Here is a 19,121-nt window from a genome sequence, read left to right on the forward strand (position 1 = left end):
ACCACCTGAGGCAGCCAGGCACCCCGTCATTTGCTGTTTAGTTCTGTCATTTTTTTTTCCAGGTGAGATGGTGAGTCCAGATCCTGTTACCTTAGCTTGGCCAGAAGCAGAAGCCTCCTCCCTGCCGTTTGAGTTACAAAGTTACCCAGTTCTGACCTGAGCATGGCATCTCACTCACAGTTGGTTTTAATGCAACATCTTCTCAGATCACTTCTTTGGTGCCTTCACTTAGAAGGGACTTTGTACTCCTCCAAAGATCATAGTTCCAAAGTACAGTGCTGTGACACGGGCTCTTTTCTTCTTTTCCATGTGGTTGAGATTTTATAGAATGTTTTGATAATCCCAATTTCAGGCAGTGAATCAAATATGAAAAAATGCTATATTTATTCTACCTAGTAATCTGTACAATATGCACCATAGGTGTAAGAACGAGGTTTTGAGATGGTGTAAGGCTTAAAAGGGGGGTGGTGGTGGTGGTAAATACCAGTTTGGAATATAGCCTGGAAATTTTTTAATAGGTTTGTTTACATTTTAGACCATGTACTAATGCCCACATTGAAAAGACTGCAGCAAAACAGCTTGCAATACGTAGCACTTTAACTCAGGTGGGATGGAAGAAGAGGAAGAGGAGGGGACAGAAAAGGATGGGAAGGAAGAAGAGAGGGAGAAGGAGCAGGGATAGTTGTAATAAAATAACATGTCCAGGGGTGCCTGGGTGGCTCAGTGGGTTAAGCCTCTGCCTTCATGATCTCAGGGTCCTGGAATCGAGCCCTGAGTCAGGCTCTCTGCTCAGCAGGGAGCCTGCTTCCCTTCCTCTCTCTCTGCCTGCCTCTCTGCCTACTTGTGATCTCTGTCAAATAAATAAATAAAACTCTTTAAAAAAAATAGCACGTTCAATGCTGACTATATGAGAGATAGTCTTCAAAGCCCTTATTGACTCATTTAATGTATTAACTCATTTAGTCCCCACAAAAATTCTATCAAGTAGATAGGACTACTAGCCCATCTTTTTTTGAGGTTGTGAAAATCAACAAAAGGAATCCTTTCGAATGGACTCAGGAAGCCAGCAGAGGGAGCCCTGGCCATACTACTCTCCCTTGCATTCACAGCGGGCCCAACAGTAAGTAAGCACCGCCTTACTCCCAGTGAGCAATGACCATGACCACAACTCAGCCAATCAAAAGCCTCTATACTTGGCACCTTTTCTTTCCTCCAATAGACCTTTTGTTTAGAACAGCCTTCCCAACTTCTCTCTGACTTATATAAATAAGTGTTCCTCTCCGTTGTTCTCCAGACTTGCCTACCATTTTCTACAGCTTCCTTATCCTGAACTGCAATTCTTTGCTAGTCCCAATCAGCCATTTTTGATGGTAAAATGACTGACAGTTTTATTTGTGAGGTTAACAGAGGAAACCAAGGCCCAGAAAGAGTAACTTCCTTCTCCACTGTTACATAGCTCTTCCCTGGTGGAGCCAGAAGAATCACTAATGGCAAATGAATTTCAAAAGAAAATGTGCTTGTTAATCTAAAGTGAAACTGACAGCTGGAATACACTGAAGGGTAAGAAAGTGAACTAAAAACATGTAGAAAGAGCCTCCTGTGCTTTCTACCATGCTCAGCCTTCCCTGGAGCTGGTGAAGACTTTAGTGATGCTCACACGGATGAAGAGACACGGAAGGGGGACCTGATCATTGGACGAGAATTTACTACTCATTTTTTTGAATCTCCTCCAGCTTCTTCTCATTCCTGGCTATTTCTTGGTTCTTCCTCTAGGCTACAGTATCTTCCACAATGTTCCTATTGCAAGGTGCCCAGATGCTGCAGACACTGGAGAAATCCCTGAGGAAGAGCCTTCCTGAATCTTTAAAGGTGACTGTAGAAATTTCTGGGTGGGGAGAAAGGAATAGAAATTTCCTGTGAAACAAGAAAAGAGATTAACATTTATTGAGCATTTGGTCTGTGACAAGTGCTAGTGGTGTTTTCTCTCACTGAGTGGCATTACCTCTTTACAAGATATGTGCTATGATGTCTGTGTCACTGATGAGAAGACAGAACTCAGCTTGGTGATTTACCTAATATCACATAAATAGTAACTTCAATGCTATGTTATGAACATGGGTATGTTGGAACCTAATTGCCCTTTGCTTTATATTCTGTGATTACAGAAGTGTTCCCTTACTACGTTCCAAAAGAACATTCTGTAATAACATTAGAATTCTGTCCGGATTTTTCCTTCAAATTTCACGGAGACTGCATATTAATGTTTAGTTTATTCTCCCGAAAAGAACACTTCCCAGGTGACAGGTTAACCATCATGTCCTCTCTAAAATTCCTAAGAAGTCAATTCCCATTTTAATTTAAATTTCCCAATTTCTCCGAACTGACTGCACATCAGGCTATTTCATGACTGACTCTCAGTATCTCCCTTAACCTAGTACATCTGATCAGAAATCTCAGGATTAAATTAGACGCACACATAAATACCTACATCCAGAACTGGGCAAGCACGACTCTTAATGCCATTCGTGAGTACTTGCTTTTTTCTTTAGCACCAAAGTGACAGGGTGTACTTCAGTAGAAACAAAATAACAACCGTGTGTCTTCATGTATGTGTATGTGTGTTTAGAGGACAACTGTTCTTCCCTGAAATTTCTGTAGACATAGAAATTAGATTTTTTTTTTAGGGGCACCTGGGTGGCTTAGTGGGTTAAGCCTCTGTCTTCAGCTCGGGTCATGATCTCAGGGTCCTGGGTCAAGCCCCACATTGGGCTCTCTGCTCGGCAGGGAGCCTGCTTCCCCCTCGCCCTCTGCCTGCCTCTCTGCCTACTTGTGCTCTCTGTCTCTGCCAAATAAATAAATAAAATCTTTTTTTAAAAAAGAAATTAGATTTTTACTGTTTTATAAGACACTCCTATAAGATGCATGCATTTTAGATAAGATAAATGCATTTGCTCCCTCTCACAGCTCTCTTACTCCCTTCTTTCAGTATAAAGGAGAAAAATATTAGCACTATTTTATTTGGAGATCACATGGCTTAATTTTTAGTTATTAGACACAGACAAATGAAATGAGTTGCAATATTCTTTAATTACTATGAAAAAATGACTTTGAGCCACAGCTGACCCTTGAACAACATGGGTTTGAGCTATATGAGTTCACTTATGTGTGGGTTTTTTTCAGTAAATATAGTAAACTACTGTAAATATATTTCCTTTGTAATTTTATTAATAACATTTTCTCCCTTACTTTATTGTAACAATATAATATATAACATACAAAGTTGTCATAATCAACTGTTTATGTTATTGGTAGGGATTCTAGTCAATTGTGAATTATTCATAATTCATAATTCATAAGTTTGGGGAGAATCAAAAGTTATATACAGATTTCCATTGTGCAGGGAATCAGTGCCCCTAATCCCCATGTTGTTCGAGGGCCAACTGTGATCCATAACTAAAGTAACCCATTTTGGTAGATTCTCACTAGCATTAATCTCTATTACCTAATATTTAATTCCTTTCCTTTGGTGATCCTTACGATTCAGGCAACCTTGCAGAGAGATAGTCAATTTTGGGGGAGGAGGTTACATTAGCTAGACACTCTATGAAGAATTGCCTAAGATATTTTTATGCTAAGGAGCTCTTTTATAAATTTTTCAGGTCACCGGTTTTCTTCATGCTTTAGTGTAGGATTTTGTAATTTGAATTTCTCTTTACTTCTTCTGTTAGTTGGACCTCAAATATTTTGAGAAAACTCTTGGTGAATCCCAAGTGTCTTTTCTTGGAACATCTCTGTGGTAGGATATGGTGGCCCTCTTAGAGCCTCAATTCATTCTCCTTTGGTGCATATTAAAGATACACATTTCTCCCTAACTGAAATCTAAAATATTTGTATGCCAGGTACTTTTAATGAATATATAACCTAAAACTCAAAACTTCCTTGAGTCGCAGACAAAAATAAGTCCAGCCATTCCTGTAAGTGTTAAATGTTAAATACATTGTAGTACTTGGGTCAATTCCAGTTGAGTCAACTTAGAGTAGCTGCCTGGCATGTTCTGAGTTCAGCAGGAAAAAAAGAAGAAAAATTTATGGGAAATTTGTTATGGGAATAACAAAGAGTAACAGTTCTACATGTTTTCAGATCCCATCATGGATAATATCGTAGTGCAAATCAACTTTACAGGCCCCAAATGCAAGTGTGTAAAAACATAATGTCTATAATTTGCCAAACTATACTGAATTTCTGTATCAAGACTCCACTTATGGTTGGAAACAAAATAAATTTAGATAAACTCAGTCAACTCAGAGGTTTTTTTTAAAGATTTATTTATTTTAGAGAGAGAGAGAGAGAGAGAGAACATACACAAGCAGGGGCAGGAACACAGGGAGAGAGAGAGAGAGAGCACAAGACTCCCTAATGAGTGCAGAGCCTGATGCAAGGCTTGATCCCACAACCCTGAGATCATGACCTGAACCAAAACCAAGAGTCAGATGCTTAATTGACTGAGTCACCCACGTCCCCCTCAACTGAGTTTTTTCCCCCTTCTCTTCCCCACCCCTTTAACATCAATAGTTTATGTGGGTGGAGAGCAGGGGTGAAAGATATTGGTATAGTCCTTGGTCATCATCTATCCATGGTGGAAATTATTAAAGTATATACCATCTTTTTGGCCTTGGGTCATTGGCATGTTCCCATGCTGGTATCTGAAGAGGCTTCGTGTTTACATTTACCATGAGGCCCATGCGGATATCCACTGCTGCATTCCCCAATCCCCAAACCACAGAAACGCAATGTCCAGGATGAGGGTGGGGATCCAAGACTGGGCCCCAAACCATGGGACTCACAACCTATTCTCTTGAGTACTTTGCTGTAGCCTCTGCTTGTTGGTGGAAGTTCATTTAATCTTTCCAGATAATAATGTGGTCATTTGGGATGCCTGGGTGGCTCAGTGGGTTAAGCTGCTGCCTTCGGCTCAGGTCATGATCCTAGGGTCCTGGGATCGAGTCCCACATCAGGCTCCTTGCTCAGCGGGGAGGCTGCTTTTCTATCTGCCTCTGCCTGCTGCTCTGCCTGCTTGTGTTCTCCCTCTCTCTCTCTCTCTGACAAATAAATAAGTAAATAAAATCTTAAAAAAAATAATGTGGTCATTTATGTTAAGGAGCATTAAACATGTACATAATCTTTGAGCCAGCAACTACTCTTCTGGATATTCTAAGAAAATAGGTGCCCATGCAAAGATTTCTGTGCAAGCATGTTGTATGAAAAATTATTTGTCAAAGTGAAAAGTTGGAAATGGCTAAAATTACCACCAATAGGCAAATAAATTAAACCGTGGTACATCCCTACAATGGAATCCTATGCAGCCATTATAAAATAATTGAAAAATTTTCTGTTTATGAACATAGAAATATGCCCACAATGCATTCAGTGGGGGAAAAACACAATGTATCAGATCATTTTATTTTTATAAAATTGTTGTATGTGTATGAAAGAAGAAAGTCTTGGAATAAATCATTTTAAATCCTAAAATGAAGAATGGTAGTCTTAAAATCATCAAATTTTATCTGTCCAAACATTTTACTATATGCATGTATGATTCATATTGGATGGGGAGAGAAAGCTCTCCTCATTAAAGAGTAAAAAAAAAAAAAAAAAGTAGTACTTGGAGATAGTTTGACCTAGGTGTCCTATTTGGCCTTACTTTAACACAAAATTCCATGATTTCATAGAAATAATCCTTGTCCTGATCAAACAAGACACTTTATCATCCCTTCCTAACAAGCCAAACCTCTCTCCCCTACTTGGGATGCTGCAGGTTTATGGGACTGTCTTCCACATGAACCAGGGAAATCCATTCAAGCTGAAGGCCTTAGTGGACAAGTGGCCTGACTTTACAACAGTGGTTATCCACCCTCAGGAGAAGGTAAGTTGCCAGAAGTTGTATTAATATGCCTCTGTGTTCATTTTTGCTGTGAGCCAGCCATGCACTCGGAAATGTGGCAGCTCCAGGGGATACAGAAATGAATTGTGTGATGGTGAGCAAGTCCTGTCCTCAAGGAACTCACAGCCTGGAAGAAAAAAATCCATAAGCAAATAAAAGAACATGGTGTGAAAAGTGCAAGAACAGATGTATAACACAGAAATAGCCTAGGTGAAAGCTGATTCAACTATGAAGGTTGGAGATGGAGGTTCATCTACACTGGATTTGGGGGCATATTTTATAGATAGCGTTAGGCTGAAAAGAAAAAGAGGCCATTCTAACCAGAGAAAAAACACCAAGGGTCAACATAGAAAGTTGTGAAATAGCACGATGAGTTAGAATGGTCATTAAAAGGAAATTTATAAAACTATAACTTCCATATGCATTTAGGGAAACATTTAAAGATTTAAACATTTAAAGAGAGAGAGAGCATAAGTGGGGGGGAGGAGCAGAGAGAGAAAGAGAGAATCTCAAGTAGACTCTGCACTGAGTGGGGAGCCTGAGGCAGGGCTAAATCTCACGACCCTGAGATCATGACCTGAGCCAGAACCAAGAGTTGGACACTTAACCAACTCTACCACCCAGGAGCTCACATTTTGGGGAAACACTTAAAAACTAGAGAAGCTACACAGTTAATACATTTCAAACAAAAACTCCTAAGCTTATTCTTAAATATGCAGTAAAATTATAAATTTATAAAAATATAAATATTATATCTTTCATAGAAATAAAGTTACTTGAAAACCACTAAATTAAATAATATATAAAGAAATTTGTATTAGTAATAAAAACTGAACAAAAATAAAATTATTTGGGGCACCTGGGTGGCTCAGTGGGTTAAGCCTCTGCCTTCGGCTCAGGTCATGATCTCAGGGTCCTGGGATCGAGCCCCACGTCGGGCTCTCCGTTCGGCGGGGAGCCCGCATCCCCCTCTCTCTCTGCCTGCCTCTCTGCCTACTTGTGATCTCTCTCTCTGTTAAATAAATAAAATTTAAAAATAAATAAATAAATAAATAAATAGAATTATTTTATCTTTTATGTTAAATGTGATCTTAAGGAACAAAATGTATTAGTGGGTATCCTTGCTGATTTGTCAGTGTATTTTGGGGCAACATTTTCCAATTATTTTTTAAGAAGCTTTCTAATTCTACGCTGAGCTGTGGTAATATTTTCCTATGCCTCCTTCCTCCTAATAATCTCATCTGTTATTGGGAGGAGTTAAGATGATAGAGGAGTAGGAACCCTAAGCTTGTCTTGTCCCTCAAATACAACTGGATAACTATCAAATCATTCTAAACACCCAAGAAACCAATCAGAGTTCTGAAAAAACAAATGCAAGTCTACAAGTAGAAAAGCAACTGTCCTTTGGAAGGTAAGATGTACAGAGACTTGAATCTGGGGTGATACGGATGCAAGGAAGGAGCCTGCTTAAGGAGGCTACTGCAAAGTATTACAAGCAATTGAGTGCAGAATTGGTACTCAGCAGAGCTTCCAGGTGTAGGAACAGAGAAGACAGATGAGAACAGTAAGTGTAGGCGCTGACTTTCTGCTATGTGTTGCTATAAACCTGCAAATGGCTGCGTGGTCATGTGACAGCTTTCTTGGGAACAGGTCCAGCAAAAGGCAGAAGCATACTGAGACCCTCCCTGGGAAGAACAGCGCAGGTCCCCACCACAGGACTCCCTAAAAGTTTGGAGTTTGAAACTCAGTCGTGTGCCTGAGATAAAAATGCTTGGACACATGAAGGGCGAATACAGAGTTCTGACAAAAACCAAGGAGACAAAAGTGATTGATTGCTTTTCACTGAGGGCTCACTGAAGAGTTGGGGCTGAGAATTTTCAGCTCTAGTGCTAGAGAGCTGGGCACGGCCATTTTCATTACCCCTCCTTCAGTGCTGAAAGCCTTCAGGGAGCAAAACTGCGCCACCTAGTGGAGTCTGGAGCTGCTCCCACTGAGCCCTGCCTCTCTGTGCACTGGAGATGCATTTCCACTAGGACAAACCCACCTAAGAATTAACTCAACTGGTGCCTCCTCCAGAAAACCAGCACAAACAACTTGCTTACACCAAGTTAACTGATCATAGAGGGCTGCAAATCTTCAGCTGTTAGGGAAAACAGTATATAGCATTTTTGTATTTTTATTCTTTAGTCTTTTAGTATTATTTTTTCAGTTTTTTATTTTTTCAATTCTTTTTTATTCTTTTTTATTTTTTATATGTACTTTATATCTCTATTGTTTTATTTTTTGTTCCTTTTCATTGTATTGCATTATTTATATACATATATTTAGTGTTTATATGTATATATACATTATATATTTCATTGTATTGTATTTTCTATATATACACACTCCCTCTCTCCTTTTTTCTTTTCTTTTTCTTTCTTTCTTATCTTGGGATTTTGTTTTTTTTTTTTTTTTAGCAAGCAGACCAAAACACACCAAGGATCTAGGGGGGGCTTTTCATTGTTGTTGTTGTTTCTTTCTTTTCTTTTCTGGACAAAAATGAGAAGACAGAAAAATTCACCCCAAAAGAAAGAACAAGAGGTAGTACTCACAGCCAGGTGTTTAATCAATATGGCTATAAGTAAGATGTTTGAACTAGAATTTAAAACAATTATAAAGACACTACCTGGCCTTGAAAAAGGCATAGAAGACACCAGAGAATCCCTTAACGTAGAGATAAAAGAACTAAAATCTAATAAGGCCAAAATTAAAAGTGCTATTACTGAGATGCAGCCCAAAGAGGAGGCCATAAAAATTAGTATAATGAAGCAGAAGAAAGAATTGGTGATATAGAAGATGAAATGTGGGAAAATAAGGAAGCCAAAAAGAAGAGGGAAAGGAAACTATTAGATCATGAAGGAATACTTAGGGAACTCAACAATTCCACAGAACAAAATAATTTCTATAGAAAAGGAGTCCCAGAAAAGGAAGAGTGAGGAAAAGGGGCAGAAGGTTAATTTGAACAAATTATAGCTGAGAACTTTCCTAATTTGGGAAAGGAAACAAGCATCTAAGTCCAAGAGGCACAGAGAAATCCTCTCAAAATCAACAAAAATAGGTCAACACCTCAAACATATTATAGTGAAACTTGCAAATTACAAAAACAAAGAAAAAAATCCTGAAAGCAGCTTGGGACAAGAGGTCCTTAACCTACAAGGTAGAAACATAAGGCTGGCAGCAGATCTGTCCACGGAGTCCTGCAGGCCAGAAAGGACTGACATGATATATTCAACATGCTAAATGGGAAAATATGCAGCCACGAATACTTTAGCTAGCAAGGCTGTCATTCAGAATAGAAGGAGAGATAGAGTTTCCAAGACAAACAAAAACTAAAGGAATTCATGAACACTAAACCAGTCCTGCAAGGAATATTTAAGGGAACACTTTGAGCACAAAGAGAGACCAAAAGTAATAAAGATTAGAAAGGAACAAAGACAATCTACAGAAACAGTGACTTTACAGATAACACAATGGCACTAAATTCATAGCTTTCTATAGTTACTCTGAATGTAAATGGGCTAAGTGCTTCAATCCAAAGACATCGGGTATCAGAATGTATTAAAAAAAACAAGACTCCTGGAACAAACAATCCAAAATTTGTATGGAACCAGAAAAGACCACAAATAGCCAGAGGAATGTTGAGAAAGAAAATGAAAACTGGAGGCATCCTAATTCCGGACTTCAAGCTATAATACAATGTAATCATCAAGACAGTATGGTACTGGCACAAAAACAGACACATAGATCAGTGGAAGAGACCAGAGAGCCCAGAAATGGACCCTCAATTCTATGATCAAATCTTCAGCAAAGCAGGAAAGAATATTCAATGGAAAAAAAAAACCTGTTTCTTAAAAAAATAGTATTGGAAAATTGGACAGTCACATGGAGAAGAATGAAATTGGACCAGTTTCTTTACACAAAAATAAACTTAAAATGGATGAAAGACCTAAATGTGAGTCAGGAATCCATCAGAATCCTAGAATAGAACACAGGCAGCAATCTCTTTGACCTCTGCCACAAGAGCTTCTTGCTAGACATATCGCCAAAGGCAAGGGAAACAAAAGCAAAAATGAACTATTGGGACTTCATCAGGATAAAAAGCTTTCACAAAGCAAAGGAAACAATAAACAAAACTAAAAGGCAACCTAAAGAATGGTAAAAGATATTCACAGATGACATATCTCATAATGGGCTAGTATCCAAAATCTATAAAGAACTTATCAAACTCAAGACCCCCCCCCAAAAAAAATACAGTCAATAAATGGAGGGGTGCGTGGATGGCTCAGTGGGTTAAAGCCTCTGCCTTTGGTTCAGGTCATGATCCCAGGGTCCTGGGATCGAGCCCCGCATTGGGCTCTCTGCTCAGCAGAGATCCTGCTTCCTCCTCTTTCTCTCTCTCTCTCTGCCTGCTGCTCTGCCTAATTGTGATCTCTGTCTGTCAAATAAATAAATTAAATAAATAAATAATAAATAAATAAAATCTTAAAAAAAAAAGAAATGGACATAATCCCTACTCATCAAAGAGCCTTCTTCTCCTTTTGTCCCTTCCCCTGCTTGTGCCCTCTCTCTCTTGCTCTCTGTCAAATAAATAAATAAAATCTTAAAAAAAAAAAAAAAAGGAAAGAACGAAAGAAATGGGTGGAAGACACAACAGACATTTTTCCACAGAAGACATACAAATGGCTAACAGACACATGATAAAATGCTCACATTACTTGGTATCAGGGAAATACAAGTCAAAAGCACAATGAGACACCACCTCACACCCGTCAGAATGGCTAAAATTAACAATGCAGGAAACAACAAATGTTGGCGAGGATGAAGACAAAGGGTAACCCTCTTACATTGTTGGTGGGAATGCAAACTTGTGCAGCCACTCTAGAAAACAGTGTGGAGGTTTTTCAAAAAGTTAAAAATAGAGTTACTCTGTGACTCAGCAATTACACTATTAAGTATTTATCCAAAGGATACAAACAGTGATTCAAAGGGGCACCTGCACCCCCATGTTTATAGCAGCAATGTCTACAATAGCTGGAATATGGAAAGAGCCCAGATATCCATCAACAGATGAATGGATAAAGAAGATGTGGTATATATACACAATGGAATATTACTCAGCCATCAAAAAGAATGAAATCTTGCCCCTTGCAATGATGTGGATGGAACTAGAGGATATTATGCTAAGTGAAATAAGTCAAAAAAAGACAAATACCATATGATTTCACTGATATGTGGAATTTAAAAATAAAACAGATATCATAGGGGAAGGGAAAGGGTAAAAAAAGATAAAAACAGAGAAGGGTCAAACAATAAGAGACTCTTTAACAACAGAGGACAAACATTGTAGCTGGTGGGGACGGGAGTGTGGGGTGGGGTAACTGGGTAATGGGCATTAAGGAGGGCACTTGAGGTAATGAGCACTTGGTATTATATGTATCTGATGAATCACTAAATTCTACCCCTGAAGCTAAAAATACACTACATGTTAACCAAATCGAATTTAAGTGAAAAAAAAATTTCATTAATAATTTAAAAAATAATAGAAAGCAAACTAAAAAGTTAATAATCTCATCTGTTATTCAATAATTTGAGATGATCTTCAAATAAGTGGTTTATTTCTTTTTAGAGCTACACTTTATTTAACTCTAGCATTGTTTTAAGAAACCATTTTTAATTTTTCATCTTCTTTGGCTTCATTAAGTATAGATGGTGATTTTAATCCAGAATTAGCTATAACCAAATTTAATACTGTCACATTCATAATTGGTGTGTTCTGCAAGTATTTGAACTGTAGTAAAATTTATTCTTGCCACAGATGCTTTTCCTTATTACTTGTTTTCCTCTTCTTCCCATTGGGAATAACAGAAATATAGGAGAATGCTTTCTAATAATTGTCTTTGCTTGACTTGAAATTTTAATGCACTATGTGGTTAGAGAGTACTATTGTTATAAATTTTCTATCATAAATTGAATACTTGACTCTCTCCTCTTATCTCATTATTTAAATAACTTAGGAATAATTGCAATGCACCAATAGAAATATCAACATTTTAGTACTTAAAAATATCACAGTATATCTCACATTTTGGTCCTTAGTACATTTTGAGTGTACTCTGTGTATGGTGTAAGAAAGTGGTCCAGTTTCACTCTTTTCCATGTAGCTGTCCAGTTTTCCTAACACCATTTATTGAAGAGACTGTCTTTCTTCCATTGGATAGTCTTTCCTGCTCTGTCTGTCACAGATTAATGGACCGTATAAACAGGAGTTTATTTCTGGCTCTCTATTCCATTTCATTGATGTGTGTATTTATTTTTGTGCCAATATCATACTGTTTTGATTAATACAACTTTGTAATATATCTTAAATTCTGAAATTATGATATCTCCATCTTTTTTTTTTCTTCCTCAAGATTGTTTTTGCCATCCAGGGTCTTTGTGGTTCCATACAAATTTTAGCCTTATTTGTTCTAGGTCTGTGGAAATGCTGTTGGTATTTTGATAGGGTTTGCACTGAATCTGTACTTTGGGTAGTATGGACATTTTGACAATATTAATTCTTCCAGCCCATGAGCATGGAATATCTTTCTCTTTGTTTGTGTCATCTTCAATTTCTTTCCTCAGTGTTTTTATAGTTTTCAGAGTACAGCTCTTTCAGTTCGTGGGTTAAATTTGTTCCTATGTATTTTGTTTTTGCTGACGCAATTGTAAATGGAATTGTGTTCTTAATTTTTCTATCACTTCATTTTACTTGTATATAAACAAACAATTTCTGTGTATTAGTTTTGTCTTACGGTTTTCTATGTATAGTATCATGTCATCTTCAAATAGTGACAGTTTAGCTTCTTTAACAATTTGGATGAATTTTATTTCTTTTTCTTGTTGCATTGCTGTGGTTGGGACTTCTAGGACTGTGTTGAATAAAGGTGGCAAGAGTGGGGACACCTGGCTGGTGCAGTTGGTTAAGTGTCAGATTCTTGGTTTCGGCTCAGGTTGTGACCCCATGGGATCCAGCCCTGCCTCTGGCTCAGCACTCACTGTGTAATCTGCTTGAGGTTCTCTTTCCCTCTCCTTCTACCCTTCCCACTCATGCACTCTCTATCTCTGAAATAAATAGATAAATCTTTAGGGGGAAAAAAGTGGCAAGAGTGGACATCCTTGTCTTCTTCCTAACCTTAGAGGAAAAGTTCTTTTTTTCACCATAACAGCTTAATATCCAAAATCCATAAAGACTTATACAACTCAACATCAGAAAACAAATAATTCAATTTAAAAATGGGCAGAGGACTTGAATTAGATACTTCTCCAAAGAAGACATACACATGACCTACAGGCACATGAAGAAATGCTCTATATCATTCATCATCAGGGAAACACAAATCAAAACCACAACAAGATATAACCTTACAGCTATCAGAATGGCTCCAATCAAAAAGATGAGAAAGAGCAAGCATTGGTGTGGATGTGGGTAAAAAGGACCCTCATGCACTGTTGGTGGGAATTTACATTGGTTCAGCCACTATGGAAAGCAGTAAGGACGTTCCTCAAAAAACCTGAAAATAGAAATACCATATGATCCAATAATTACACTACTGGGTATTTACCCAAAGAAAATGAAAACACAAATTTGAAAAGATCTATGCACCATATTTATAGCAGCATTGTTTATAATAGCCAAGATAAGGAAGCAACCCAAGTGTCCATCAATAGAAGAATGGATTAGAAAAGATTTAGTGTTTTTTACACCGTACACAAAATAAACTCAAAATGGATAAAAGACCTCAACGTGAGACAGGAATCCATCAGAATCCTAGAGGAGAACATAGGCAGTAGCCTCTTCGATATCAGCCACAGCAACTTCTTTCAAGATAAGTCTCCAAAGGCAGAGGAAACAAAAGCAAAAATGATCTTTTGGGTCTTCGTCAAGATCAAAAGCTTCTGCACAGCAAAGGAAACAGTCAACAAAACAAAGAGGCAACCCACGGAATGGGAGAAGATTATTTGCAAATGACAGTACAGACAAAAGGTTGATATCCAGGATCTATAAAGAACTCCTCAAACTCAACACACACAAAACAGATAATCATGTCAAAAAATGGGCAGAAGACATGAACAGACACTTCTCCAATGAAGACATACAAATGACTATCAGACACATGAAAAAATGTTCATCATCACTAGCCATCAGGGAGATTCAAATTAAAACCACATTGAGATACCACCTTACACAAGTTTGAATGGCCAAAATTAGCAAGATAGGAAACAACATGTGTTGGAGAGGATGTGGAGAAAGGGGAACCCTCTTACACTGTTGGTGGGAATACAAGTTGGTGCAACCACTTTGGAGAACAGTGGGGAGAAATTAAAAATAGAGCTTCCCTATGACCTTGCAATTGCACTACTGGGTATTTACCCCAAAGATAAAGATGTAGTGAAAAGAAGGGCCATCTGTACCCCAATGTTTATAGCAGCAATGGCCATGGTCACCAAACTGTGGAAAGAACCAAGATGCCCTTCAATGGACGAATGGATAAGGAAGATGTGGTCCATATACACTATGGAGTATTATGCCTCCATCAGAAAGGATGAATACCCAACTTTTGTAGCAACATGGACGGGATTGGAAGAGATTATGCTGAGTGAAATAAGTCAAGCAGAGAGAGTCAATTGGTTTCACTTATTTGTGGAGCATAACAAATAACATGGAGGACATAAGGAGATGGAGATGAAAAGGGAGTTGAAGGAAATTGGAAGGGGAGATGAACCATGAGAGACTATAGACTCTGAAAAACAATCTGAGGATTTTGAAGGGGCGGGAGGTTGGGGGAGCCAGGTGGTGGGTATTATGGAGGGCACATATGGCATGGAGGACTGGGTGTGGTGCATAAACAATGAATTCTGTTATGCTGAAAAGAAATTAATAAAAAAAAAGAAAAGATTTCGTGTTTATGGAGTATTACTCAGCCATAAGAAGAGTGAGATCTTGCCCACTGTGACAACATGGATGGACCTAGAAGGTATAATGCTACATGAAATAAATCAGACAGAGAAATACAAATACCATATAATTTCCCTCATATGTGGAATCTGAAAAACAAATAAGCAAACAAACAAAAATCAGAAACAAATCCATAAATACAGAAAACAAACTGATGGTTTCTAAAAGGGAAGAGGGTGGAGGGATGGGCAAAATGGGTGAAGGGGAGTGGGAGGTACAGGTTTCCTGTTATGGTATGAATAAGTCATTGGGATAAAAGGTACAGCATAGGGAATATAGTCAGTCGTGGTGTAATAGCATTGTATGTGAGAGATGGTAGCTGTACTCGTGCTAAGCACAGCATAAAGTATAGACTTGTTGGATAATTATGTTGGATACCTGAAACTAACATAACACTGTGTGTCAACTTACTTCAATTTTAAAAAGTCACAGTAGAGTGGAATTTAGAAAAGTGTATTGCAATCATGAAATATAAAGAATTTGTTTCATTTTGCTTTTCCCAATGACAATAGGAGATGATAGATGATTTTGATCACTACACCAATACTTACCAAATCTACTCCAAGGACCTCAAGAATTGTGAGGAATTTCTTGGCTCACCAGAAGTCATCAACTGGAAACAGCATTTGCAGATCCAAAGTAAGAGAAATGGGATATGTGTAGCCTCACTTCTCTGTCCTAAACAATTTTCCCTGAGTCATATCTCCTATCCCCCAAGCTCCAGACCCTCAGCCTGCTGCCAAACTTTTAACTCACTTGTAAAGGGAGAAAAAAATACTCTTGCAAAGAATGGGTTTTTATTTTTTATTTTTATTTTATTTTATTTTATTTTTTATTTTTATTTTTATTTTAACCATAATATAATTTCTTGATAGCCAAGGATTTATGGCATATTTTGCATAAACAGGATCCCTCAAGTGATTGGGTACCAAAGCATTCCCTTAGGGCTTTCCATTCCTGGATTAAGTGTGACAACTTGTGCCATAAAGCACCTCCCAGACCATGAAGGACAATGGTCATGGTTGTGGACATGCCCCCAGAGTCAGACTCCTTGGAATGGCATCTGCTTGTTACTTGCTATGTGATTCTAGTCACATGACTTGACCTCTCTGACACCATGACTTTCATATACAAAAATGAGGCTAGGAATAGTTTCTAGAACACTGGGGCATTGAGAAGATTAAATGAAATCTTGAATAGGAATTTCTCACTATGATACCTGGATGGATCTGTTAACTTTTGCTGTGTAGCAAACCTCATAGTTCTGTGAATCAACTGTTTGGGCTAGGCTCCGCAAGGCTGTCCTGCTGATCTCACTTGGGTTTAGTCAGGCAGTTCCAGTCAGTTGGTGGTTGGGCTATGGGCCAACCGATGCGCCTGGCCTCAGTCACATGTCTGAATGATGGTTCTGGCTGCCAGTGTCGGCTGCTATGGCAACGTGACCTCGGCAGGCTAGCACCAAGCCTATTCATATGGTATTGGTTTCAAAATGACTGAGATCACACACACTGAGAGCTAGCCTCAGTGTTCAAGCACTTTTAAGTTTTTCCCCACATCAAATTTATTTTTCCCCACTGGCAAAACAGATCACAGGGCCAAGGTCAGATGCAGTGCAGGAGAGGACTACTCCAGGGAATGGATACAAGGAGATGTGGGTGAATGTAGGCCATTATTGCAAAAGTCTTCCACACTGAGAACATAGTAAGTGCACAATGGATACTGGCTACTATTTTTCTAACGCCTTCCTCTCCTTTCATTTCAAAACTACATGATTATGAAGTCCAGAAAACTTGGTTCCAGTCTTGCTTTGCCACTAAAGACTTAATGAATTTCTGGGCCCATTTTTACTCATGTAAAATAGGAGAAATTGCACAAATCGTGATGATGAGACTCCGGTCACGCAGCAGCACTGAATCTAGGTTCTCTGTAAATCCCAGACACTTCCTACTCCCCTGGAGTGCTTCTCCACAGGATGTGCTCAAATCAGTCTCTCCTTATAATCCCATGTAGGTACCCAGCCCAGTCTGAATGAGGTGATACAGAATGTTGCAACCACTAAATCCATCCAAGTCAAGCAGACACGGTGCTTTCTCTATATGATGGCGAATGAGGTGAAGAAACTGTTTCCTTCCCTGCTGGACGTAAAGCAGTTATCCCCCAGTGGCGGCAAACCCAAGGCCATGTGAGTTTCATGCGAGTCAGCCTGCACTACTCACAACTTCCACTACTGACCTAGCCTCCTATTTTCTCTCCCTAGTTCCACTCAGGCCCATCTGCAATCAATATTTGTCAATGCAGCCAGAGTAATCTTTTTAAAAAACTGTGCAATTCAGGGGCACCCAGGTGGCTCAGGTCATGATCCCAGAGTCCTGGGATCAAGACTCGCAGGGGATTCCCTGCTGGGTGGGAAGCCTTCTTCTCCCTCTCCAGCTTCCCCTGCTTGTGTTCCCTCTCTCTCGCTGTCTCTGTGTGTCAAATTAATTAATTAATTAATTAACATTTTTTAAGAATGTAATTCAGACCATGTTCCTCCTCTGCTTAAAACACTACATTTCCTTTTTTATCTAGAGTATATCCAACTTCTGCTCAATCCTTCGACCTATCCTGTCCTTCCTGCACACTCACTCCAACAATAGTGGCCTTTTTCTGTCCTTCTTGGGGACTTTGCATCTGCTATTGCCCCTGACCACTCTGTCTTTCAAGACAATAGAGGTAGAGAACAAACACAGACCTCCATACTCATCGACTTTTCTCCTGGGCCTCCACAGCAACCAAGAGATGTTTAAACTCTCCTCCCTGGACGTTACCCATGCTCCCTTGGTGAATAAATTCTGGCATTTCGGCGGCAATGATAGGAGCCAGAGGTTCATCGAGCGCTGCATCCAGACCTTCCCCACCTTCTGCCTGCTGGGGCCTGAGGGGACCCCTGTGTCCTGGGACCTGATGGACCAGACAGGGGAGATGCGGATGGCGGGGACCGTGCCTGAGTACCGGAAGCAGGGCCTTATCTCTCACATCATCTATTACCAGACCCAGGTTCTACACAAACTCGGCTTCCCCCTGTATTCACACACAGACAAGAATAACAAAATTATGCAGCGGATGTCTTATAATCTGCACTACATCCGCCTGCCCTGTGACTGGAACCAGTGGCACTGCATGCCTCTCTGAGGCAGCCCTGCATGGAAGACCATGTCAGATGGGCCTGGGCCTGGGCCTGGGGGGACAGAGGGAGAGAAGATGCTGTTTCGTCTTCTGCCACTGCTAAAGAAATGGCACTATTTGGGCTCGGGGGAAGCAGCACGATTGGTCAGCAAGGCCACCCTCATCCCTGCACACACATCGCAGATGGGCTTCTATAGATTTGTCCGTATGAAGCAGGCCCAGGTATTCCTGCAGTGGCCCCCACATAAGTGAGCCCTCCCACACTTCCAGGATCTTGGTGACATTGCTTCATGAGCTGCATGTTGCCCCAGATAGCTTCTCCTGGACTTCTTACAACATGGATTAGTAGAGCCTTGACAAATTTTCCAGGGAGGGATAATGTTTTCTGGGCATTATGAATTATTTCTGTTCCTTCTTGTGGCTGTTTCCCTAGTGATCAGCAAGTGTGTTCTGCTCATTAGGTTTGCAGAGATCATCTTTTCCTCTGATTGCTACTTTGGAATTACATTAAATATATACAAATACATACAGATGTTAGGTTAAACATAGTACACATGAAATAGCAGGGAGAGTTAATAAGAAAGAGACATATGTTAGCCTGTCCTTTCCCCACTCCTGCGCTTTCCTAAACCCATCTGAACCCCCAAACAATAAAGAGATTTTGTGTTTCACTGTGTAAGCTGAAGTGCAGTGGCTCGTGATGGGGAGAGCATGGGTGAGTTTATGGAGAGAGGGAAGTGAGAGCAACCAGGGAGTGGAAATTTGTTAAGAAGACGTATTGCCCCACTTGCCCTCAGTATGTTATTTTAGGACGCCTGGATTCTCTGAAGTTCCCAGGAGAACCCAGCTGGGAGTGTGGTGGGGTTATTCTTCCTGGTTGGGACAGGCACACTGGGAAGGTTCTTTTGCCCCAGCAAATCACCTAGACTAAGAACCTGTTTCCTTATGATCCACCTAAGACTGGCATTAGGCTATGGA

The 19,121-nt window shown here is 39.6% G+C and overlaps 1 protein-coding gene across 1 annotated transcript; it reads left to right on the top strand.

Moving 5' to 3' along the window:
* Positions 1–935: 935 nt before the first annotated feature.
* Positions 936–18,611, top strand: LOC111150163 (glycine N-acyltransferase-like). Its single transcript, XM_022507558.1, has 6 exons — positions 936–1,560; positions 1,774–1,869; positions 5,816–5,923; positions 15,491–15,617; positions 16,989–17,160; positions 17,747–18,611. The coding sequence occupies exons 2-6, from the start codon at positions 1,792–1,794 to the stop codon at positions 18,147–18,149; spliced, it is 888 nt and encodes a 295-aa protein (XP_022363266.1). The 5' UTR covers positions 936–1,560; positions 1,774–1,791; the 3' UTR covers positions 18,150–18,611.
* The last annotated feature ends 510 nt before the right edge of the window (positions 18,612–19,121 follow it).

This window comes from Enhydra lutris, unplaced genomic scaffold (genome assembly GCF_002288905.1).
Source record: "Enhydra lutris kenyoni isolate GAN:26980312 unplaced genomic scaffold, ASM228890v2 scaffoldscaffold22, whole genome shotgun sequence".
NCBI classification, from domain to species: domain Eukaryota; kingdom Metazoa; phylum Chordata; class Mammalia; order Carnivora; family Mustelidae; genus Enhydra; species Enhydra lutris.